This window comes from Musa acuminata, chromosome BXJ2-7 (assembly GCF_036884655.1).
Source record: "Musa acuminata AAA Group cultivar baxijiao chromosome BXJ2-7, Cavendish_Baxijiao_AAA, whole genome shotgun sequence".
NCBI classification, from domain to species: Eukaryota; Viridiplantae; Streptophyta; class Magnoliopsida; order Zingiberales; family Musaceae; genus Musa; species Musa acuminata.
Genome location: NC_088344.1, coordinates 2,787,182 through 2,812,633, shown reverse-complemented (window position 1 = coordinate 2,812,633; position 25,452 = coordinate 2,787,182). Strand labels below are relative to the sequence as shown.

Genomic DNA, 25,452 nt, shown 5'->3' with positions numbered 1-25,452 from the left:
AAGAGCACACCCAGCCTCCATATCATCAAATTTGGATAGGGTATCATTCAAATTGCAGACATGGATTCTAGGTGTTCAGTGGGAAAGAAAGTGTGACATTCTGGTCTACTGAACAACTTTAAAACTGGAAAAGATTGAACAAATATTTTTTTGAAAGAAAGGCAGATGAGAATATCCAATCCTTTACATGTAAAAGATAACCCTAGACCAATCGGAATTCCCTTCGCGTCTCACCGAAATCTTCAAATGCAGTGGAGTATGAATCTCTCGATGCTGATGATCTCGACGATCTCGCTGGTGATGGGGATTTGGCCTTAGCCTTCTTTGGTTTTCTCTTCTTAGGGGCTTTTGGTAAGTCTGGGCAAGGATGGTCTGTGAAAATCTCAGGTGGTGGTTGTAGCTCTCTTTGCTGATCAAAATCTGTTGCGGCAATAGTTAGTAAGATAAAAGTAGAATAATTCAGAGAACAAGAACAATGACAAATCAAATGACTGCTTTGCAGTTAATTGCTTTTACAGGAAACAAATCAAGCTAATAATGAGATTGCACATGTGAATAGCAATCACATGTAGCATGCAATGACTCATCCATACTTAGTGCTATGCAGTAACAATGCATTCCTTGGAATTCTTCTTTCATGCTTGCAAAACATGCTACTCAGTTTATTTTTGCTAGTGCTAGGAAGGTACGTTAAAAGCTTGTTCCACATTACTATGCTCCTCACATGCATGTAATCGTGGTTCATGTCGGGCTAAATAATGTAAGCTCCAACTCATCCATACTGGTAGAACATATTATATGTGCAGACCATGAAAGCTAACTTGTTGAGACATGTCAAGTGCAATCCAAGTTGTAATTAAAAAAGAGTTGTTTCTGGCTAATGAACAGTATAGAATTCTTAGTTTCATGAATAATAATGTTCCTAGGAATCCTTCACCACAATAAATTATCATGGTGTGCCTACCAACCTAAATATGCAGTTCCATGCCAAAAGAATGAGAGTTGACATTTCTATCTTAGGTTGGAATACAATATTTCCAGGACAATGTGACCATCGATTCAACATAATGTTCTGGTAATTGACAGTAGTTAACTGCAACAAAAGTTATATTCTCAATCTTAAAAACACAGAAAGTTTTGAAGAAACATTTAATGGCATACCTGAATAATCTTGTGGAAGGTGGGGATAAAGGAAAAAAGGTAATTTTTATCACAATAAGTTGGAGTATAGAAGCCTTAGTGGAATGTACTCAATGAAGAATACAAAGTGATCACAATCAAATGATAATGACTAAGCTCAAATATCTCTCCTTTTCGGATCTTCATATCAGTAACAGCTTACTGCTGTTTTGAACATAGGTTATGCTAGCTTGCCATTTGGCTAAAGTAAATTCTTTCAACTTGTTGCAAAATATATTTATTAAATGAGTCATGACTGTAGCAGAATTTGATACATAGAAGAGAACTTCCTCTGAAATTGTATTGTTTAACATAATGATAGCTTAATGTTGGTAGAGAGATGGATACTTGTTTTATTGCACAAGACTAATCTGTAGTCATCAGCAGATGCCAATAAAATTAAGTCGCTGATGATGTCGTCTACCACAGTCATGAGTTGTGTTTTCTTTTATGGTCCTCATTTAGGTTAGTGTTGGTTTATTATCTTGTACTGTAGGTCATCATATGTGTAACGTTATGATTTTGTGAAAAGCCAACATGTTAACAAACAATTATGATTTAGTTAGTTAACCTTAAAACTTCAAGTTATTGAGCTTTCAAAAAAGATCATCTTGTGAACTTGAGAACTATGTAGGGCTATATTTCAATAAAAAGAAAAAGAACTACAGAAGTACATTACTTCAAATATCTTAGTATACTGCAAAGTAGAGTTGCAGAAATCTCAACAAGAAACCTAACTCCTTTAGTGGCATCATGGTATGCAGTACCGAATGGTACCACCTGGTACGGGCAGTACGTACCGGTCCGACGACATACCGGTACACGAACCGTCCGGTACCGCTACAGTGCTACAGTATTACATTGTAGCAATGTTACAGTACTATACTATAACAGTTCTACAGTGCTACAATAATGAAGAAAATATATAAAATTGTTCGGTATACCAAGGTGTATCGCTCGGTACACCGGTACCGTACCATACCGAACCAACCTCGAAACATCGATACGGTACGGTGTTGCATACCTTGAGTGACATCATTGTTGGGTTCCTAAATCTTACTACTGCTTTCTGGAAATATCATCTTTGCATTCCGTTTAAATCCTAGTCAATATTTGCATCCTTAGTAATTATAAAGTACCAAATTACATTATCCATCTTCTAATAACAAAAAATATCAAAATAGTGATCTAATACTACGTAGATCACCAAATGAGACAAATGTTTCAAAGAAGTGATCACAAATGGTAAGAGATGCAAAGAACAAACCTTGTGAAGCCCACGAGGGTTCTCTCGATCCGAAGTTGCTAAGGGAACCTGATGAGAAATCAGGTGATGTCTTGTAATCATTCATCTGCACCACAAAGTCATGCAGAACTATCAGCACAAATCAACCTCCTTGTTTTGGTTTACAAGATCTCCTCAAAGGTTTTAAAGAGATCACACAGAGACATAAGCATAAGCTTTTTAGCATTAGACCATTACCCAAGAGGGAGAACTCCCATACAGGTTGTCGAAGCCAACATGTGCAACATGCTTTACATCTGTTGGATACCCTATTTCCATATCCTGCTCCTTGTGCACTGCAAGAGAATCATCACAGAAAGTACTCCAATAAGAAAACACCTGGTCTTAACTGTGATCATCTGTTATGGAGATAGAAATAGAACAAAGAAAATTAAAGGAGTCAATAAAAGCAGTACCAAATATATGAGAGATGTATTTGATTCCCTTGAGAAGCCCCTTCATCTTGATTGCCATTGCACTGAGGCTTTACAGAACATGCACTTGACAATAAGAATCTGAAAGCAAACAAGATTAATCATGCAGTTCATTGCCAATGTAGACTGGCAGGGAAAGCCAAGGAAGCATACCTTTAATTTATGGCTACAAAGCCAAAAGCTATATTCCCATCCATCTTTCTCGCTAAAGTTTCCAAAGATGATGGGGTTTCAAACTTCAAAGTACCCAAGAAAAACGAAGGAACAAAAAAGAATTGGTTTTGGCTTTTAGAGAGAGAGAGAGAGAGAGAGAGAGAGAGAGAGGAAGGGGGGGAGGACAGCAACAATGATGATAATTTACAGTTGGAGTAGGGGATCAAAAGGAGAGCTCTTGATGTCCCAATGCCTATATAGTTATGGCAGGTTGGTGGTCCTTCCAAAAGGAGGAAGCCTTTAACTTGCCATTGAATTAATCTTTGTTGGAATATCTAAATGGTGGAGATGTCATCCTGCTTCGGGTAACCTGCAACAAAAAATCCCACTGAAAAATAAGGCGGTCTGCTCCTATACTGCCCCACACCAAAAGCATACAAACAAACAAAAAATGATTTTCTTTTGAGCTGATTAAAATGATATTTTCCTTCATCAAGATTTTTCTGATCTAATATTCAAGAAAAGGATCTCACCCAAGGAAGAATTGTCTTATTAGCAAAAATGATATTTCTAACTATTTCAGGTTGAGTAATACAAGATGCAAAGCAGGTTACCTTGATTTGCTTCAATTTGTCCCTGTAAATGGGTTATACTGGTGCAGCAAATTTTAAATATCTAAATGGCTATATACAAAAAATGAGAAATGCATTGGAGATTGATGACATTATTTCAAGAACACGAAATGCTACAGACCTTTTATCATATTAGATGGAGAATTTTTATATATTCTTGTCCATGCATAGGACTAATCTTAGATTAAGGAGATTTTTCTTATGGTATCTGTTGAAGATCATTATAATTTTCCTCATTTAAATTGTACAAATAGCTGTAGCTTTGTATCTATCTATAGCTGGTGTAGGAATGTTTATGTGCAAGAAAGGTGCTCTGTTTAATATCCAGTTGCATCTGAACCATATCTGTGGAGGATATCTCTTGTCTATTAAATTTGTCTGATATATTTCTGCCTCCACCATTTCTGGGGATTCAAACCTCTCCTTGAAGTCCACATCATTCTCATGTGAGCAACATCCACCATGATTAAAAAATACCTACAGAAGCATATTATCAGATACATAATCTTTGGGCTTCCTTCTGAAAAAGCTTGGCAAGAAAGATCTTACATCTAACACACAACTGCATTGAAGTAAAGAATAGAAGTAGGTAAATAAAATGTATACTTTATTTCAAGGATCAGAAGATTATTAATAACTCTCAGAGACAAACTAGTAGAAGAGAAAAAAAATAAACAGTTTACTTATTCCAACATGCTTTAGCAGAATGCATATCACTGGTTAGAGACTAGTATACTCATAAGGAAAGCTTTCAATAACCAAGTCATCATTAGAAAGAAAATAATTTTGAATAGAAGATATTATTAACTCACATTATCTAATTCTTTCTCTGGTTTTATAATCACATATTGCATATCTGCACAAAAACCAGCTAATAGTTCTGGAATTTGAAAGTATCGGTAGTGCAGTTAGTGGACATCATCAATATATGGCAAATTGATGGATCAGTCTGTTGGCCCTCATATCAATATAAGTGGCATTCAACCACTTAAAAAAGAGAGAGAGGAGAAATGTTTTCTTAATTACACTAGACTAGTTCAAAAGTTTATCACAAAGAAAATTCAAGCCTCATGGATAATGTGCTGAGGCTGGTCTGACAGAGGACGACAACAGGAGAGTTATTGTACAATTCTGACTCAGACTTGAGTTTGCTTTTATAGTCATGGTATTGAAATAAAGTATGACTTCAAATTTACAGCTGACAAAAGCTCTGCATAGAGACATTTAATATAGACTATTGAAGTGATTTCAGGTTAATCAATATCAACTTGCATCACTAGGTAGCAAAAAATCAATAAAAACCAAAGTTCCAAACCACTTTCTGGATATTTTTCTTTTCCCCATTAAAGAGTACTGTCCTCTGTCCTACCCCAAAGTATGTTTCAATGAACTTTGAAGATTGTTTGACAGGTGAAACACTCTATTGAGCACTTTCAGTAGGTGAAGTCTCGAGCACCCACAAGTCATGGGAGATAATTATCTAGGTTGCCAATAGTAACATACATAAAATTGTGCAGGTAAGTTTAATGCAATTTTTTGGACAGGCATGGCTGCACATCCCCCATACTAAATGGATGCCAATTCATCTGTTATTCACTGACATATGGATCTGTAGATCTTGTAGGAAGCCTATCAGCATCAGAACAACAGAGGAACATAAACAATTCTTCTGATTTGATTTGGCTTCATCTCACATGTGCTTGACATGCCTTTCTGATTCACTGGGTCATGTGCCAATGGAAGCTCCCCATGCTTCTGATATCATACTGGCAAATCATCTGCACCCATGTTGTTCCAACAAGAGATCAACATGTTGCAGAAATTACAATATTGTTTTGGTGCAACAACTAAGAGACATCTGTATTGTTTTATTTTTATATTCCACAAATGTCTTTGTTGTTGTCACAGCTTGAGGCAATGCATTGTTTTGTCTAGGGAGTTGTCTGATGGTTGGAGCCATGTCTTGGAGGTTGCTGCTTGGCCAGTGACAAGTTCAATCTTTGACACTCCATTTTTAGAGGCATAACAGTTGACCCTAACCTAAAAGAAGGAATGCTACTGTTCTATATTTATGAATAAATATACGGTATGATCTAGTAATAATATTTTTATTAAACTTATTATTTTCAGTATATATACACACACTATACTAATTACTAAATGGATTGCACAGCCTATAAATTCAAGGAAACCCTCTAAAATATTCAAAATATGAAAAAAAAACTTCTTAGAAAATGTGGAATTTTAGACAACTATGTGCATTTAAATCTCAACAAAAGCAAAGTATATAAGACATCTATCCAAATCTTAGTTGATTGATTTGCTAATATTGAAATCTAAAACATAATACAGTTTGAATTTAAATCTTTCTTAGTCAACTAATATAATGTTTAAAACTGGTATCAAAAATCAAACAAGTAATTCTAAGATTGATGAGAGAAAGTATGAATTATCTTATAACATTTCATGCTAAAATTGATCATCGTTCCTGTAGAATTGCAAGAGCAGAATACTCGGTAGATTTTTGTCTTATCATTTTGTAAGTTAACTCCGACAAAATGAGCAATTCTAATGAGTAAAAATTTGATAAACCATTCATTGAAATTGCCATACACATAATTATCTTCCCACTAACTCTAGGACTGAAAGAGTGTCACATAGTATATGCTTGACAGTTAAACTGAGAGAGTTCCTAAACTTCTCAGCCATGTGAAGTGCATGGCCAGCAACTGTAGCTAAGCATGAGCACCCATTCCTTACATTTGACACTAATAACATCAGTATCAATAGGAAGTGGACTTCTTATTGGTATATAGGTATCTTGACAATGTCTCAATGGACTCGAACTTCACAACATATGACTTCACACTGACATATAGTAGTCATCAGAAAACCATAAAGCAGCAGTTTTCCAGTGGTGGCACTCAGAACCCATGCTTGTACTACCATATTAATAGTCCAGGTAAATCTGCATGACCAAGCAACAAGCAAGCAACTTAGGTGACATAAAAGTTACATAAATTATATGTACCTCAAAATTTTAGCAGTCCTTGCTTCAAGTTGAATTTCTCTGTATGATTAATAGAGTGAAGGTCAAGAAAATGAGCAACAGGCAGGAGGAAGAGGAAGAAGGAACAGGAATGAGGAATAAAAAGGAAGAGGAAGAAGAGGAGGAAGAAGGGGAAGAAGAAAGAAGGAAAAACAGGAGGAAAAGAAGGCAGTGGAGGAGGCAAAGGCATACTGGAGCAGGTGAAAGACACATGGGCACTGGCAGGCCACGATCATGCAAACAGCTCCTCAGTTTTTGAGCTGGTCCTCCTCCTTGTGACTCCTCAGCTTCCCGACTCCTCACAACAGTTCAGTCGAACCCTGGGTAAAAGAAAACAAATGGTGATTTCTCCGGAAAAGCCTCACTTTATAGGTTCTTACCTAGAAACACCCCGCTTTTCATAATTTACTTAAGGGCAAACAAATCTGCTCAAATACCCAAAAAACCCCAAATCAATTGACTAAACTACCAATATAAATGAACCGAACCAATTCATCCTGCACTCACTTCTCCCTCTTCTTTACCACCATCACCATCGGGACCCACCTATGGCCTCCTCCATTCTTCATCATCCATCTGCTTCACCAAGGTAGAGAAGACATTGGAGGAGAGGAAGAGACATGTGTGGCGAAGGTAGAGAAGGAGATCAGGGTCAGTGGAGGAAGGAGGAGGCTGCTCAATTTTGGATGTTTTCAGAATAAAACATCCAAAAAATATATTATTTATATTTCAACCAGATTGGACTGCTTGATTTGGGATGGTCCATGTACCGGTTGACAATTGGACGAGCAAATACCAATCAAATCATACCGAACCAGCCAGTTAAGAAAACCATGGTGGTCGTGGGCATGATTGTCGTTTGCAACTAATGTCCATCGAGCAACAAGGAATTTGCCCAATGGCATACAGTCTTTGGGCTTAACATGAGAAAAAGAGAAAAGAGAGAAGAAAAGGATTAAACAAGAGAAACAGAAAGAGAAAAAATATCACCAAACTGAGAAAAAAACATGATCATTGTCCGGAAATGAAGATGCAATATACTATACTAGGAAAGAAGAAACACTCTTCTGCTGATCAGCTTGGAGCTGAATAACCTACAAAACAATATGCGATACAAATGCATAAGATACACAACAAAAAATTGACAAAAATGTCAAATCTGCAATTAATCAAATGTTCATTAAAAAACTGAATCAAAAGCAGAAACTATAGAGAAGAACACAAGTACCTGGCCTAACTCTGGATCCTGGACAACATAACCATTACGATAGAGCTCTTTCTTTAGGTCCTTCAAGATCTTGTTGTAGCTGAACTCTTTCTATAAACCCTGCAAAGTAGTTAGACATTTCCATTCGCTACACTCAAACACGCACATACTCCTTTGAACCAACACCTGAGTCGTCAACAATTGCTTCAGCAAAGGATCTGCAAGCAATACATTAAGAGCTCAGGCTTACATCTTATTGGCAAGCCATTTCTCAATCAGAAAAAATCGTATAGTCAACTTACCAAAAGCACTAGGGAGCTGAATGTTTAGATCCGACATGAACTCTTGAGAACTGAAGACATCAAGTGAGATGTGCTTTTCTTATCAGTTCAAAGCTGAAGAAGGTTAAAGCCAAAACATTGTTAATCACAATTTGCAAGAAATTGAATGTGCAAATCAAATGAAAAGCAACAAAATTGATGTTCATTTTCCTCCTTTTCAAGTAACAAGTCATTAGTTGATGAGGTGCCAAAAGATCAAGTGCCACATAATAGCTAGATGGAATGTATCTAATAACCTTCATTTTTATTGAGCTAAATATTCTCAAAAAAAGAAACAAATTCAGTTCTCATGATTGCTTCGTAGAATGAACTTTATGACTTAAATAGGATAGCTTCAGCTAACTCTGAAGCAAAGGGCACAATAAACATCACATTATGTAGCCTAGTCCATCCCAAAGAAAGCAAGTGCTTCAAATGAACATCTTAGCAGCATTCACACCTAAAACAAAAAAAACTCTTGAGCATCAGTGACGAAAAGCCTGACCCACCCAAGAAAAGTTGGCTTCATGGCAGAGATCTTTCATGCAACAAAATTCAGTAAAACAAACCCCAATACAGTGCCACCCAAAAAGCATAGGGCACCATGATCCACAAGCTTTTTGGCATTTGCAAATGGTTATGTGAAGCTTACTTGTCGATCTATATCTTCTAATTCAATGGCTTCACCAGTTTGGCATTTAAAAGTGTAATTCATAACTCGCTTCTCTTCAATCTCTGATGCTAACTGTACATTTGCCAACCACACACCCATTGCAATCTGCAACTCTTGCAATTTAATCTTTATTCTAAGTGTGAGGTAAGACAGACTCGGATACCAGCACAAACTGTCACTCAAACCACGTCCCAACTGTGAAGGAACTAAAATCAAGGTTTATATGAAACCACATACTCGAATATAACATGGTGGAGCAAGCCTATTGTCATTACAACATTACCTTTTAGTTGTCTAGATATAAAACCATATTTATGGTTATAGTGGTCATATTGACTTTTCCTTATCAGCAAATGATTTTGAATTTTCTCATCCATAGTCACATTAATCTGTGCTCTGAGCTTCCCAGCACATTGATGATTTTAGAGTTGCCTATCAGTTATCATCCAGGTTGGTTTGGTGTATTGTATGTTTTCTATGCACACCCTGTAACGAAATGGGGTATGGGATGTCCGTGGATAACAAACTGGGAAAAAAGACTGCAACAATTGAGCTAACATAAAAGAGAAAACAAGGAAATTCATAAATTGTATTGTGCACACCAAAGAATTCATTATATAAGAACTTTTGCACTTCTAGCACTCCTGATAAATGTTTGCATGCCTCATACATCACACCTAAAAGGTTATATGAATGTGCGTAGAACAGTAAGGATTTCAAAGGAATTAACACAAACAAATTTATGGGAACTAGGTCAGCAAGAATCTATAGTTAAGAATCACTCCAGTGAGGCTAGAAGGATCCAGGATTAAGGCACTGGAAGAAACTTGAATTGGTGGCCATGTCATAAAATAACATTTCACAACTGACAGCTTATTCCAAGCCTGAAGCTCAATCATTACTCGAGGCTTTTCTTCTAAATTGGACATACATAACATGGTATGTTGAGCCTGTTGTATGGCCTCCTACCGCCCTCTTTCTTCCAACCTCACACCTTATTTTTTTGCATGTATAACGAGGTCGACTGTTGACCTAATCCTAAACATAATTCAATTAATTCTAAAAAAAATCAAAATTAGATAACTAACTAACTTAAAAAAGGAACAAAGAGAAGGAAACACAAACTTATGCAGAACAATTAACAAAGGCCAAATTACAAAGCTAAACCTATTTTATCCCTAGTCAAGAAAAAATATCCAGACCATTTCTTGATGTACCAATCCAGAGGCCACACACTGATTTTGGTTGATTATGAATACAATTCAGAATCCTCATTGAAGTACAAAAATAAGCTCGTACTACAATTTGAAGTAATTAAGGCTAGGCTAACTAAGGCTTCATCTTTTTGGAGAGGGGAGTGGCCCTCTCAGTTGGCATGCCTTTTGTGCTCTGACCTACAAGTTTAATTAATATAATCTGCTTTCTGGAAAAAAAAAAAAAAAAAAAGTAATTAAAACTGGGCCATCTCATTACCTCAAGCCTTGTCTCTCTAATTTTTAATGAAGGAACAATTTCTTCTTTCATTTTACTCTCTATTTACACATAAATGTGTGGTTTCCGCTATCAGTATTACGATACAGGGATATACAGGCATAAGTACAATTCCCCGCTATATTTCTTGAAGGGATAACTATGCCAAACAACACAGGAACTAAAAAGAGCCGATCCCAACTCCCAAAACCAAAATCCATGGACGACTCAGGCACGACAAAGTGCAACATCAGCAATAGTAGGTTGACAAAATCAACCAACAACAAAGAACTCTCCTTTTTCGCTCAAGGCAAACTCTATATGTCTTTCAAGAAGCACAGATAAGCAGAATATATAATCACAATATACCTAATCTACAGATGATCCCACAGCATGAACCACCAACGAAACACTCGCATATTTCAAGAAAAAATCGTAAACTAATCCAAGCCCCCAGATTCAATAAAAGCCTCAACAAAAACCAGCATAAAACCCTAGTTTTCTATTTTTATTTTCCCGCTATGTTTCTTGAAGGCATAAAACGGACCATAACACAACTAAAACAAATCGATCACAAGTCTCAAAATCAAAATCCATGAACGATTGAACATATCAACCATACACAAAAAAAAAAAAAAAAAAACTCTCCTTTTTCGCTTATGGCAAACTCCATGCGCCTTTCTAGAAGCAACATTTAATACAAGAAAAGCTCAACAGAAACAAACATGAAACCATGGAACGAGCAAAAGCTCGTTCGAAGAAGAGGCCGCTCGTAACTACTAACCTAGAGATTAGGCTTCCGAACTCGTGAGAAAAATCGATACTTTCGATCTTTTGATCGGCAAAACTGGAAGAAGAAATCGAGGTACTATTGCTACAATACAGAGGAAGTGACTTCTAATCGAACTCGGACATATTTCCGCATGCAACTCTATATGCACATTCATTACCTACCGTCCATTTCATCAAGGAAAAACCATTGATGGTGTGATGCTAGAGGCTTGGATTCTTACTCGCTCAGGGGGTCAAATGCTCTTGCAACAAATTCCGAAAGCCACAGGAAGAGGCAAACGATACCTTCTTTGAGATGGAATCGCATGGATTACGATCCGCCCGTGACGCTTCCGTTGAAGATTTCGATGGTGTCGCCCTGCTTCACGTCGTGCCACCTGAAGGACTTGTCCTCGTCCATCACGTTCTGCTTGTAGATGAAGAAGTAGCCGTCGGTGGGCAGATGGAAGTTGAAGACGCCGTACAACCTCTGCAGCTCCTTCCTCAGCTCGCTCACGTTGTCCGACGCGTTCACGTCCACCGGAACCTTCTTGGTGCCGCACTTGGGCAGCACCATCAGCCGCAGCTTCTTGGAGCCCTGGAGCGGCGCCGACGACGAGGGCGGCGACGGCGGGAAGGGCCTCACCACGAGGCTCACCTCGGGGTCGTCGGCGACCCCGCAGTCGGCCAGCGTCTGGTGGTCCTGCAGCTCGGCACCGCCGTGGAAAAGCATGAACCTGCTGGTGGGAATGCCTTCGAGGTCGTGAATCCTCGCCTTGAGCTGCCCCACGGTGTCGGTAGCGTCGGCGTCCAGCGTCAACTGTCGCTTGGACACGGTCACGTTCACGACGACGTTGACGCGGGGGTGGGCGTCGAGCTTCGCGGGCGGCGGGGCGGAGTCCTGGTCTGAGAGGGCGAGATGGATGCGGGAGTTCTGAAGGATATCGTAGTGCTCGGTGTTGCGGTCATCCTCCAGCTCTTGCCCGTTGAACACGAGCTTCTGGGTGGAGACGGGAAAGCCCTCGTACTTGTGGATCTTCTCCTTGATCTCGAGGACGGTATCGAAGAAGCCGATCTCGATGGAGAAGTGCTTCCCATTGGAGGTCTCGAAGAAGACATCCATGGATGAGCTGCTGCACGACAGGAGGCGGTCGCTTGGTCTTTATAGGCGCCCAAAGTTTGATCCTAACGAATCGCGATTCGCAGCCCACTTATTTCTCGCCACCGTTTCCTTCTCCCACACAAAAAATGGTGGCTTCTTTCTTATTGCATCCGTAACATCTAACGATGTAATACTTCAAATTTCTATCGTATCTAATGTGGATTTGGTGGACCGTTAATAAGCATATCAAAACGACATATTGCATGCTGGTCAGGTGGGGGATTCGGGATGCACATCGCCTATCCGAGCCCGAATCTTAGCGAGCTCGGGTCTATCCAACCATGTTGGAATATTATCGATCATATATTAATTACATTGATTTATTTTTCATTCACTTACCATAAAATAAATCATAAATATCAAGTATTATGATAAATATCCTCAAAAGATAGTTCCAAATTAAATGATGCATCATGGCCGATGTGACTATGTGATATTTACTAATAACCTTTAAAAATCGAAGTCAAATATGAGTCAACCCAGAATTTATATCAAACATGACTCAAAACAAGACTAATAAATATAGTACTGTGGGTTGAGTTAGACTGGAGTACAATAAACACTTGGGAAATTGTCAACTAGGCTAGACCAGCTAATCCAGCCGCGAATCTCTAGTTAATAAAATTCATGATGAATCACTTATTCAAAATAATCTACTATATAAATGAATAAACTATCATCATATTGCCTTCCGGGTAGTTGATCGAAAAGTCAACATGATCCGATTCGATTTCGAAAGACATAGAACCATTCCTAAGGGCTCGTGTCGAGAGAGACGTGGTAGGTGGACACACGATGTGTTACAAGCTCTCGACAACTGATCCATGATAATCTCGGGGAGTAGCTTATCTGTTGGAGGAAAGTCGGAATCGTGATGAGGTGTGCCTTAGTCTTCTGGAAGCACTTAGCATTGTCATAAGACACCTTAGATATACTTGGGCCCTACATAAATGGTCAACAACGGGAACATCCCGATCTTAATCATATATTTGTTTAGATGTCTTTCTCGGCCCGAGCGAGTTGGTGATGCTATTATTTTTCTTATCAAACATCAATAAAAATATTCAACATGATGCTACATCATACGCATGGTTTAGTTAGATTGAAAAAAAAAAATATATTTTAGCTAATGAAGAAATTGTCATGCTGATCAATTTATAAATCATAAATTAATAGCATACCGTTGACATAAATTCAAACATGATATTCAAATTATTCAAAAGCATGACATCATATGCATAACTTACTTTCCTTTTTAAACTGAAAATAAATACGTGATTGACAAAAATATAGTTTTTAATCAAATATGTTCTAATATACTATGATTATCTAACACGTGGGTCGGGGGTCCACAGCTGATGGTGATCCACTTTTGAGTCCGTTTTAAATTAAGGTGTTAGAAAGTCAAAAATTATGTGCCGTGATCATTGAACTTGGATGATTTGATCGAATATTAAATTTAATGAATTTACTCAATCACATATAGTTGGTCCTTTTCGAAGCACCATGGGTGATCGTTGAGTTCAATAAACGTCAAGAACGAATCGTTAAAATTATGATTACATAATATTAAAATTATAAGTCATGTAAATAATCTAGTGGGGTCAAGTCGACATTCTTATTGACACCACGTTATCGATCTTTTGAGGTTGAGATTTCATTTGATGTGTCAACGAGTAGATGTGACACGTTGACGAGAACCTATATGTCATGTCTCTATTAAAATTAAATTACATATTTTTTTGATAGTTATAGAAAAACAAGAACATCCTAAATATCTTAACATATCAAATAATTGTATTTAGGGAACCTAACTAATTCCTTAACAGCCAACTGTCTTGGCTAGATTAGGTTACCATGTCTGTACTTTAGCTTTCATATATCTATATATATATATCTCTTAATCGGTGAATTGCGGGTTATAATTCTAGCCGACGTCACTTATCTCCCAAATACGTGGCCGACGGTTGGCATCACCGCAGCACAAACGTGGCACTTCCTAATTGGCGCTTGATGATCAAACTTGCGGTCATTGTCATCTGGAGATCCGAAGGTGGGTCCCTGGACATGTCGACACAATGAAGGATACAGGAACCTTCCGGTCGGTCGGACACGATAATTAAACATTGCCTCGAGCTCATTATATCGTGTCGTCATGTGTATAAACGATCACCATTCCTCTGTATTATTTATTGATAATTACACGACGACATCTTTCCGAGAGCGCCCTTTCCGATCCGAGCGCGGCGGCGATCGAAGAGCCCCCGACCCATGCTGGCTTTCTTCCTTGTCTCCGTCGGCGCCGTCGCCGTCTTCCTGTCGCTCAAACCGACGGGTCCCGCGGAGGGCGAGGGCGCAGAGGCCGACGGCTTCCCGTCCGTGGGCCTCCAGTTCGATACCTTCGTGCTCTTCCTCGTCGGCGTGGCCATGTTGTTCGTGAGGGTGTGGGTCGCCGACGGCCCCCCCGAACGCCTCGACCGCGTCCGCGCCGTCGCCGTGGCCGCCGCACGGGCCGTCGGCCTTCCCCGAGGAGCACGTCGGGTCAAACCCGACGCGTGAAGTCGCGTCGCCCGGATGTTCCAACGATACGAAAAATGACCGGTTTCCGTCCACCCGCTCAGCTACCGGCTCTGTCGCCCGTAAGGATATGCTCGTGGGTCCCGCTTTCTGGGCCCACCATAACGTACCCATTTGTTTCCCGTCTAAAGCGACCACAACGTCACTGTCGGCCGGCGGTCTACGCGGGCCTCGCCTTCTTGCGGGGCCCACGTCGGTGAAGCAAAACGGTTGGAGAAGCATTTCCCGCTACAGTGTTTACGTCCAATAAAGTCCCCATCTAATGGTGGCGAGTTGTGGGTCCCAGTCCTCCGACACCGACCGCAAACCACTGCGGTTACCTCATTGAGGCCCGCTGCCACGGTCATCAAGAACACGCATTTAGCGCGTTATTGAGAAACTTGTCGTATTTTTATTTTTAGTAATAAAAATAGAATGAACAGGCCGTTTTGTCATATTGTGCCAAAAAGTCAGAATTGTTGACCGCATAAGTTACGCGTCAATTGTGACGTGGCACGTTATGCACCGTGACGTTCGTCTATTATCCATAGCTGCAGCAGCCTGATCGCGCCGCCCGGATTACATCCGGCGCTTGTGGCCACCTTTCGCAGCTTCGATCGCCCGCACGGCATGGACTCGCCTCCTCCGCCGACGGCCCGTCCGGGGGTGGGCGTGGGGACCCCGTGCCAAGTGATCTCTCCAGGGCCCACACCTCGAGACATGCTTTTTGCAACCCTTTCAGCTACTCGTCCACGTATGTCAATTGCGATGGCACCAATTACGAAAGGGGTAGGCAGTTGGGTAAACGGGGAACGGGTAGGAAGTAATCTAAACTTATCCTCGTCGCTACGAGTTCATTCTGCACTGATGAATTCGGAGACGATGACTCTTATCTATCGAGGTGAATACGACCGAATCGGATCAAATCTCGTATGGATTTTAATGTGTGATCTCTAATTTTAACTGAACTCGAGTCAGACACGGGTTCAAATTCGAGTTGATCGGGAGCCTCCGTCGCACGTCGTTGGACCGGAATATATGCCATCACTTGCTAAATGTGAAGAGTTTGGTCCAAATCCTCGCGAGAGTCGAACCCGACCGCTTAATTTTCTTCGACCAACCCTACCCGTTTACTCGCCTGACTTAAAAAGACTAGACTACCCCTCCGTCCAAGGAACCTTCCGATCTATAGGACTTGCTTGAGGCAGATCGGGGCCGGTAATGGCCGATTCGAGGACTCTAGGGTTCATCTGAGTTCAAGGAGTCGGAGGCGAGACCTCAATCCATGGCGGAATCGACCTCCCAGTCCTCGGACCCGGCGAAGGGGGAGGAGCTCCGGGATCTGGTGCAGCGGTTCATGGCGTCGCTCGCGGAGTTCTCCCGGCGCCTCCCCTTTGATGTCGATCTCCAGGTTCCGGATTTTCGTCCTCTTACTATCCTTTTTTACTTCATATTTGCACCTTGTTCTGCATGATTAGGAGCTGTGCCTGATTCGATTTGGCTCGTCTGTTCATTTGCTTGTATTTTCGTCGGATCTTACGTTTGTTTTTGGTGGTACGATGAAGCTAGCTTCGTCAAGGATCTCAATCGGGAATTAAGAAGGGAAAAATAAAAGAGGGAAGAATACTAGATGTTGGTGTTACATACAATGGAAAGTCTCGGTAATCGCAGCTTTCCCATTTTTGGAAATTCTACTTGCTGAATTTGACTTGAAACTGACATCTTCTCTTGGAAGATTTTGACGTGGAGTTTTCGTCTAGCGAATCTACTATGCTTCCAGTTGTAAGAAAAGATAGTTTAACAGATTCGTTGCCTGAATATGAGATTTGCGTGGGTTGCTAAGCATGAGTGCGAGCTATTCAAGGAAATGGTTTTGTGGAAGAGTAATCGTTATGAGAGGAAAAATCAAATGAGTTGCTAAAGGGTGAATGGTTATGTATTCATTCTCCTTGGTTTGCACCAAATAAGGTCCTAGGTGTGAGACATGAGAAGCTGTTGGGTGCTCTGACCATCAAATCATGCAATTTAGATTTCTCATATCACTCGTGTCTAGAGATTTCGGCACTTTAATTTCAGTGTACTTATTGAAGCGAAATACCAAAAAGAAAAATAGTGAGCTTATTTCACATGTACATAAGGAGAAGCCTTGTGTGATCATCGGATAACTTTGAGATTACAAAAAAAAATTTATAAGACAGTTGTAAAGCCAATATTGTTTTATAGTTCTATGTGTTGTGCAGTTAAGAAACAACATATAGAAAAAGTTTGTGTTGCTAAGATGAGAATGTTGAGACTTGAGATGAATGTGTGGAGTCACTAGGAAAAATAGGAAAAAAATATTTTTATTTATGGAGAATTAGGTATTGTGTTGACAGAGGATAAAATAAGAGGGAATCGTCTAAGATGATATGGACATGTGCTTAGGAGACTTATGAATGCAGTAGTTAGAAAATTTAAATACTCTAAACTTAACTGATAACTATAAATGAAGATTTAAATATTCTAAACTTAACTAAACATATGACCTTTGATAGATCTCAATGATAGCAAAAAATCTATGTAGCTGACTTCAAATAGTTGTGACTTATAGTTTTGTCATTGCTATTATAGTATAAGAAAAAAAGATCCATGTGTATTCTAAGAACTGTATATCTGCAACTTTCTACTGGAACTATGACACTTGAATCATACTTGTAGATAATATTTACAATTATGTTATCTAATAGATATGTATATGTAGATATACATTTATATACACATGTACTTATATATACACACTAGACCGTGGCAACTGCCATACGCATGATGTAGTGGCAAATTTTCAAAGAGAAGCACGTCTTATTTTTCTGAGGAGATATATGCTGCATGACTCAATGGTGGGATCATCCCTTAGGGTGACAAAGGCTACTATACATAGTTGTCATTCTTGGGCATGAGTGCTAGTTGTTGTGTTTTGTTCATCTACTAATACAAGGTTCTGTACATGTGATAGGCATTTATACTATATTAGAATAGAATGATGTGTAATGTCCCAGCTTCACCTGATGTGTGAGTCCCTCATGTCAGTTTGTGAGAGAGGCAGCTACGTACCTGCCCAGTTGGCACTCAAAGGTCATTATCTCACTGTAAAAGTATCTATTGAACAACCTAGCTATATCTGACGTTGAAAATGTCACTAATGACTGCTAGGAGTACACAATTGCATGTGTTCAGATTAAGTATATGCTATGGGTCATAATGAACATTGGAGCCAGCCCTTATTAAATGACCAAATGGTCTTTGTACATGCCCTTGTTAGCTTGAATTCCAACAATTATCTTATTCTTTTGATATGATTGAAAAGCACCAAGAAAGTCAAATTACATGCATTATGAGGGACTGATTTATGCCAAATAATGTCAACATCATCATTTTTACATAAATCGGGATTGTATGTAAAAGGTGTTAGGTAATTGTGTGCGTCGGGGTTGGAGGATGGGGGGTTAGTTGTCATCTAACTTTACCGTGGTCATATGTCATATTTTTACATTTCTGCATACCTGTGCTAATAAAAACATGCATTTATTGTTCTCAAATTCTTAAGAACACCATCTTGTCTATTTTTGATGAATGCATTCACACTTTTCTTTCATTGAACCTTTTATATAATGTACTAGTGGAGGATTTTCTTTCATAGTGATGCGACCTTTATTCTTTTGATTGGCTTCAGAAACTTTGTTCTATCACAACACTCGCTGCTCTTGCTATTACACTAGCTTTTGCATGGAAGCTTTTGAGAACACCCCCAGAGCAACAACGAAGGCAACGCAGACGACCCTCCTCATCACCTAATCTTTCTATTAACAACTTACATTCTGATACAAGCCTGCGATCCTCTGAAGTTTGCTCTTCGTCTGGAGATTCAAGAGCACAATGTGCAGTGAATGAGTTCTTCCAGCCACTAGAGGTATTTTTGGTTTTTTTTTCTCTGGTGCATAATACGCTTCATAATTCTTGGCTGAGTCTAAAAATGATGGTTTCATGATATTTTTTCTCTGGTGCAGCTAGCTCTGGAGCAGCTTGTGAGGCGTAAGTTGAATGAGGGACGAAAGGTGATTAGCAAGCGTCAAATTCTTGCTTTGAATCTATTCTATATGGTTTTCTTTTGGCACTTTGGTAGATTGTCATATGTCAAGTGTTATAACAGAGGCATTTGCTATCAAAATTTAAGGACCAAGGTCTGCTGAGGCCAACAATATAAGAGTTTGTGGAAAATTGTATACCCCAAGACCATTGTATATTTTACATCAGCAGCCAATACTACACAAACAATCAATGAATTAGAATATGTTAAACAAATATGGACATTTCAGTTCTAGTGCAGCCTGACTAACAAATTTGTAGAAATATAACTTTCCTCATCTAAACTAATGTGAAAGGATCTGGATCAAAATTTAAGCTTTTATTCATGTAGAACAGAGATTATACGTGTGAATTTTACTCCTAAAAACTGAGTATCATACAAAGATGTTGTCATTCAGCTACTTAAAAGTATTGGATAGCTGAAATTTCTTTCTTGATCAATGCCACTTTAGCTACTAAAGTTGCATTATCGAATGGATGAAGGCTTGTGTGGACCTCCATGGACAATTGATGTTTGCTAACCGGCACCTGTAAGACTGTAACAGATATTGGAGTACTTAGTTCTCGAAAATACTAAAGAATTTTAATAGGAACCTGATGTCAAATATCTTATAAGTAGCCTCAAGTGCAAAATCAGGCTTTGAAATTTTCATTTGTCATTTTCTTTCCTCATAGGAAGTACACTTATCCAACTAATTATATGTTTCACTAGGTGATAATTATTTCAGACTGAAATTCAACTGCATGATTACATTAATCTCATTGGATCTTTTTAGGTTATCAACTGTGTTAGATGATTGACATCTTCTGTTGTAGCATATGCGATTCTTTATGCATGATGAATATTAAAACTTTCCATGATCAATTGAGTTGCTGTATCGTGCTAGCTGTGCTGTAAAATATGCCATATGGATGGTACAAATTTAGTGATTAATTCAGTTACTTTTTTGTCTGGTTAATTTGGAAATCATGCTTATAATCTTGTCATGTTCTAGGTAACATGCCGGTTACTCGGTGTAGTTCTTGATGAAACAACTCCAGAGGAGCTCCAGGTTAGCGAACATGCTGCTTCATCTTGTCTTTGAGATGTCCAACAACTAAATGGACCAACATTCCCTAGTGTTTTCTGGCAGAAACAAGCAACAGTAAGGTCATCCGTGCTGGAAGTGCTTTTGCAGATCGCAAAATTTTGTGATGTTTATCTCATGGAAAGAGTTCTTGATGATGAAAGTGGGGTTAGTGTGCCTGAATCTGAAGTTACTAGTCTTTATTTGATTGGTCATGTCTTCATCATCTTCAGTGTATTTGGTTGGGGGCCTCATATTTATGATGCAGGCTGCAACTTCTTAAACAGTGAATTATGTCTTGAACTAACATTATATCCTCTACTATAATTTGAATGCATGATTCACATTTTCTTTGTAGTTTATTCTTGAATTAGGTAATTTTAGCATGCATAACTCAACCCCACCAGCTACCCCACCCCTCCAACCCCAAAGAAAAATTCTTTATATGTCCTCCATCTTCATAAAAAAATTACCTTTGTCCTGTGCATCAGGCAACCCATTTTTTGGTTACACATCTGCTATGTTGGTATCTCATCTCATACATGCGAGGCTTACCTTTAGAAGGAAAAAGCAGATTGCCATTGCCACAGGCATACAGATATCCTAAACTATGTGCATTTTTATTACCCTTTTATCTATGTAAAATATTAGTTTTCATGTCATTCAATTATATTGTAATCATTTGGCAAATTTGAGTCTTCTGGGATACTTTCAGCATTATGTTGCATCATCTCTTGATTTTTGTTTGACAAATAGAATGGTCTCTCATAATCATGTAGGCATATCTAAGGGCTTGGAAATAACTTTGATCTCTGTTGTTATGGTAAAATCGTATAGTTTGTGACATGGTATGTGATGCAGGAAAGGGTTCTTTCAGCACTAGATGATTCTGGGGTCTTCACAGCTGGTGGTTTGATAAGAGATAAGGTAGGATGCTTGCTGTGATATTGTACCTTGCTGCATACTATGGGAGATAGATATGCTGATTAAATTATCCTCCAGGATTCAATTTGTTCAATTTGGGTATCTTTAGTGGGTAGAAATATGTAGGTTGCAATGTATTTCATTTGGTGACTAACAGTTATTATGCCTGTTAACGAGCAAATATTATATACACATTGTGCAGTTGTTTCCTTCAAATACCTAACATGATAGACAATAACAGAATTGTTTCAGTAACATTATGCATGAAGTTAAAATATTCTGTTGTTAATGTGTTTGCTAACCTGGCAGTTTATATATATATATATATATATATATATATATATATATATATATCTTTTTAGTTGGCATGGGTAACAAATTACTAACTTAAGCAAAAAAATTTTAAAATTCCAGACCTGGATCCATGTATTAAGTAGATGCTCTATTACACATGCTTCTTCTAAACTAATATAAAAACTAATAAAGCAGGCTAGTCAAAGTTTATTGTAATTTTGATGGTTCATTTTAACCACATAAACTAGTGTGCCCAGAATTATGTAAGCAGATTATGAAGTGTAGGGACTTGATTCTATGTGCCATTTGTTAGAGGCTATATTACAGGTCCTAGTCGGAGATCTTGCTGTAATATTTCTACTGCTGCTCTTTAAGCAGTCCAGATGCTGCTGCTTTTTGCTGCATTTACTTTATTATCTATAGAAGAAATTAAAGTAAACTAGGAGAATAGGGATGGAAGCCACTGCAAGTTATTTCTGTTAAAGTTCAAGAGATAACTTGAGTTTCAAATCATTTTTTTCTATTAACTTACACATTGATATTAAGGAAAAAAGGTTAGACATTAAAAAATGCTATGAGAGGGAAGACATTCACTGTGTAGATTATCTCAAGGAAGTTGAAATAGAAAAGAGTTTATTTTTGATGGAGATATCAAACCTTATTTTCAGATTGACATTTAGTATGTGTTGATAAACCTAATGGTTCATTTGTTGAGTCAACTTTATCATAATGTTGAGGAGCTACTGTAATCAAATAGAATTTTTTGCTCCATTGGTAATATTGATCAAATTGCATATGATATTCTGGTATTTTGATGGTACATTTCTCCGATCCTTATTTTTTGTCCAATTTGTAGGTTCTTTTCTGTGGCACTGAGAATGGGCGCATATCTTTTGTTCGGCAATTGGAACCTGATTGGCATGTTGATACAAATGCTGAAATTATACACCAATTAACTGTAAGTTAAAGTAGTATGGTAATTCTCATGATTTAATTATAACTATTCACATTATCGTTGGATAATTCAAATATAATAGTGATGTTCTCTAAGTATTCAAGTCCACATTTATTCTCTGTATATGACAGATTTTTAAACCATCACCACCTATAAACTTAAGCTTTTGGGTTGCGATGATATATATATTTTTAATTTATTGACCAGCTGGTGGCAATCCAAATCCTAGATCCTCCCATTCCTGATTCCCACAAAAGGTGTCTATTCTCTCAAGTCAGCAGACTTTCATGTGACTTGTATGTGCTTGTGCTTAATCCAAGCTTTCAAGCTTCATGGACTTGTGTCTGACAGTATCTTGAGTAGACTATCTGCTTTGAGCATCTTTAGCTTGTAGTTTCATAAAATATATTTAACACCCTCTTAGATAATGCAAGTCATAAAATATATTATACATCCCTCTAGGATAATGTATGTGCCTTATACAATGTATGCATTACATTGTATTAAATTGAATGTTAGCTGAAGCCATATACAAGTCTGATTTTATTTTGAATCAAAGATCATATTTGGTCGCTCTCTTAGTTGAGCCAAATCAGTTATTATTTTCACCAGATAAGTGTCTGCAAGTTATGGAACTATTCAATTTCTATTATAATTTAGAGTTATTTCTCCATCATTATTCTCAATCTTTTTAGTGATGCCAATTTTTAAAAGAGATCTCTCTATTTGCATCTTGCACTGTGCAAGTCTTTTGCTGTTCTGCTCTCTAAATTTCTGTCTACCGATATGGATGGACTACATTTTGTAAGACTCGTTGTTTACAACAATATAAAATGAGTCTAGTCTGTTCAAAATGCAGTTCTGAAGGTCAATTGACATGTTTTGTCTTTATGGGTGCAGAGGTTCATTAAGTATCTACTTCATGTTACACCGGACAGACCACAAAATACTGCTTCTAATGTGTTCATTTCGACAAGTTTGGAGCAGTTCTTTGGTGATCTAGATCAAAGATAAGTTACGTACTTGTACCTCATCAGTTGAAGATGTCAGTGCTTGCAAATATACATGTTCCACTTTATTTTAATTGACACTACTTGTGCATTGTGTTTGAAATGACATTTATGCATTATGTTTGAAATATGTTGACATTTATATGAAATTGCAGAAACATATCATGCATCCTGCTCCATCATTCTTAAAGCTATTATAACTCCTTGTGGTTAAATTTTAAGTGAACCATGTGCTCCTATACCACAATGAACCTAGATTTAACATGCAAGCATCTGCAGTGATTAAAACCAGTGATTTTTCAATTCATTTCTCTCTGTGAAAATGTCATAGAAAAAGGGAGATTTTCTTCATAACACGACTAGTTTAGCCAAGTGCAGCTGAAGATTATCCTTCTAGTTATACAACATAATTTGTAGCGTGATTAAGTAAATCATTTGCTTCTCAAGTAATTAATTAGCAGACCTTTTGTCAAGTAGTTTGAGAATCTGGATTCTGTGACCATGACAATTGGCTGTTTACTTACAGATCATTATTCTGTGGCCTTATGCTGTTGTCAATTGCTACCTCGTGGATGTTATATTTGGAAGCTGCAGGTTGTTTATCAGGTTTTATTGACTGTTCTGTGCAGATGAAAGCCCCCATCAGGTTCTGTACTTGTTTAATGCTATTGTGGAGCTGCATGTTGTTCAAGATTGTCCATTGAATGCAGGGCTTAATTTTCTTCAATGATTTAGCTAATGTTGGATGTCATAAAGGGTGTAAATATAGACATGAGAATGATACTTTGTGGCCTCATATCCATCTATATTTGTAAGAGTTCTCCACCCATGACTTTCCATGTCCTGCAAGTTACTAACGAGGATGTTTTTTAAACAATGTTGCCAATCCATATTGATGCACTTGTTTATGTATCATAGTTGCAACATTTGAGAATTTTGTTGCTGTTTTGAAAGAGTGCAGATTGTGATTTACCATTTATTCCTTGTTAGCACGTCATTATGTGTAAGATGGCATTGATAAACTCTTTATTTTTCTAAATGCTTGGGGTATTTGAAGAAAAGTTCTTTTAGGTTAAAGAATCAGTACTGGCTTATTGAGTTAGCAAATTACATGTTTGATAGCATTGTGGGAAGACCATCCTGTGTGTGTGTGTGTGCACAAATAGAACATTTATGAGAAAGGAACTTGTTATGTAGTCAGCAGATATATAGAAAGAGAAAAACAGTTTGAGAACAGGATGGATGTGGACATCATGTCACTGCATATCATAATCACAAGCACCTACCAATAGTCATTTTTTTTTTATTATTAATCTGTGATTAGGTTAACAGTTCTACTAAATATTCATTTTTTTATTATTAATCTGTGATTAGGTTAACAGTTCTACTAAATATTCATTTTTTTAATTAATCTGTGATTAGGTTAACAGTTCTACTAGATATTCCTTTTTAAAAAAATAATAAACTGTTTTAGGTTATTTCCACTACCAATTATATGCAAATCCACACCCTTTGATCAGGAAATTTCAGTAGTACATAGATCAAGATCAATCTTTTGGCATCAAAATTTGATGCTAATCAGTTGCATTAGGTTTATAGAATTAGGAGTTGCTTTCTTGCCATTAAATAATGCTATCATTAAGGGTAAACTTCCAAATCAGTCATATGTTACAATAACCTGCACCAGATAAACAATCTCTTCTCCGAGCCAAATCACATTGCCCAAACAATCCAAACTTTAAATCCAACTTATGTTGAAAAATATCAAAAATCATAGTTCCTAGGTACTACTTATAAGGGAATTTATCTATTACCGTGATCTGAAAAGAAAATTTTAGATTTTTTAAGATTTATTTTTTGATTGGCAAAACATTCATAGGTATCAAAAGCATCAATGATCTGACTTTTTATTAGCTTTAAAGCAAAGAAAAATACCATCGATATGCATCATATGAGTAAGCTTATGCTTGTTCTAAATATTAAATTAAAAAGGGCAAGTTAATTAATCAATATCTGTTTCCTCTCTTAATAAACCTAGATGATTCTCCATTAATCAAACAAGCAAATTTAGGTGTGAAGACCTTATGTCTTACCTTTCATCCACATTTTTCATTTCCACCTTATGTCTAAATATTATCACTCATATATAGTATAATAATTAGTGGTGGATAGTTCATATACTCAGTCAT

At 37.9% G+C, this 25,452-nt stretch overlaps 3 protein-coding genes across 7 annotated transcripts; 1 reads left to right on the top strand and 2 right to left on the bottom strand.

Annotated features, from left to right (window-relative positions):
- Positions 1–74: 74 nt before the first annotated feature.
- Positions 75–11,297, bottom strand: LOC135616625 (CRIB domain-containing protein RIC10-like). Of its 4 annotated transcripts, XM_065115998.1 has the most exons (11): positions 11,187–11,297; positions 8,242–8,334; positions 7,961–8,157; positions 6,925–7,826; positions 6,715–6,753; positions 4,102–4,160; positions 3,052–3,421; positions 2,881–2,979; positions 2,663–2,760; positions 2,447–2,531; positions 75–420 (listed from the first exon to the last, which is right to left on the bottom strand). In XM_065115998.1, exons 8-11 carry the CDS (start codon positions 2,936–2,938, stop codon positions 203–205), a joined length of 459 nt encoding a protein of 152 aa, XP_064972070.1. In that variant the 5' UTR covers positions 2,939–2,979; positions 3,052–3,421; positions 4,102–4,160; positions 6,715–6,753; positions 6,925–7,826; positions 7,961–8,157; positions 8,242–8,334; positions 11,187–11,297; the 3' UTR covers positions 75–202. The 4 variants fall into 4 exon arrangements, with proteins under 4 accessions (XP_064972070.1, XP_064972068.1, XP_064972071.1 ...); XM_065115996.1 differs by having other exon boundaries at positions 3,052–4,160; XM_065115999.1 differs by lacking the exon at positions 4,102–4,160.
- Positions 11,298–11,504: 207 nt separating this feature from the next.
- Positions 11,505–12,296, bottom strand: LOC135616624 (ubiquitin-NEDD8-like protein RUB2). Its single transcript, XM_065115995.1, has one exon. It carries the CDS (start codon positions 12,294–12,296, stop codon positions 11,505–11,507), a length of 792 nt encoding a protein of 263 aa, XP_064972067.1.
- A 3,722-nt stretch (positions 12,297–16,018) lies between these two features.
- On the top strand, positions 16,019–24,197 carry LOC103990749 (peroxisome biogenesis protein 22). Of its 2 annotated transcripts, none has more exons than XM_009409998.3 (9): positions 16,019–16,302; positions 18,601–18,837; positions 18,935–18,982; positions 20,009–20,065; positions 20,147–20,248; positions 20,942–21,007; positions 22,155–22,256; positions 23,154–23,268; positions 23,893–24,197. In XM_009409998.3, the coding sequence occupies exons 1-8, from the start codon at positions 16,177–16,179 to the stop codon at positions 23,265–23,267; spliced, it is 852 nt and encodes a 283-aa protein (XP_009408273.2). In that variant the 5' UTR covers positions 16,019–16,176; the 3' UTR covers position 23,268; positions 23,893–24,197. The 2 variants fall into 2 exon arrangements, with proteins under 2 accessions (XP_009408273.2, XP_064972066.1); XM_065115994.1 differs by having other exon boundaries at positions 23,790–24,197.
- The last annotated feature ends 1,255 nt before the right edge of the window (positions 24,198–25,452 follow it).

What these genes read in the sequence shown, in the direction of transcription:
- LOC135616625 (XM_065115997.1), bottom strand. Translation starts at nt 2,938, where the DNA reads ATGGCAATCAAGATGAAGGGGCTTCTCAAGGGAATCAAATACATCTCT. An exon ending in ATACATCTCTCATATATTTG is followed by an intron (nt 2,761 to 2,880) that starts GTACTGCTTTTA and finishes ATTCTCTTGCAG; the next exon opens with TGCACAAGGAGCAGGATATG. An exon ending in ATGGGAGTTCTCCCTCTTGG is followed by an intron (nt 2,532 to 2,662) that starts GTAATGGTCTAA and finishes TTTGTGGTGCAG; the next exon opens with ATGAATGATTACAAGACATC.
- LOC103990749 (XM_009409998.3), top strand. Translation starts at nt 16,177, where the DNA reads ATGGCGGAATCGACCTCCCAGTCCTCGGACCCGGCGAAGGGGGAGGAG. An exon ending in CAACTCCAGAGGAGCTCCAG is followed by an intron (nt 20,066 to 20,146) that starts GTTAGCGAACAT and finishes GTTTTCTGGCAG; the next exon opens with AAACAAGCAACAGTAAGGTC. An exon ending in GTGGTTTGATAAGAGATAAG is followed by an intron (nt 21,008 to 22,154) that starts GTAGGATGCTTG and finishes TCCAATTTGTAG; the next exon opens with GTTCTTTTCTGTGGCACTGA.
- LOC135616624 (XM_065115995.1), bottom strand. Translation starts at nt 12,296, where the DNA reads ATGGATGTCTTCTTCGAGACCTCCAATGGGAAGCACTTCTCCATCGAG.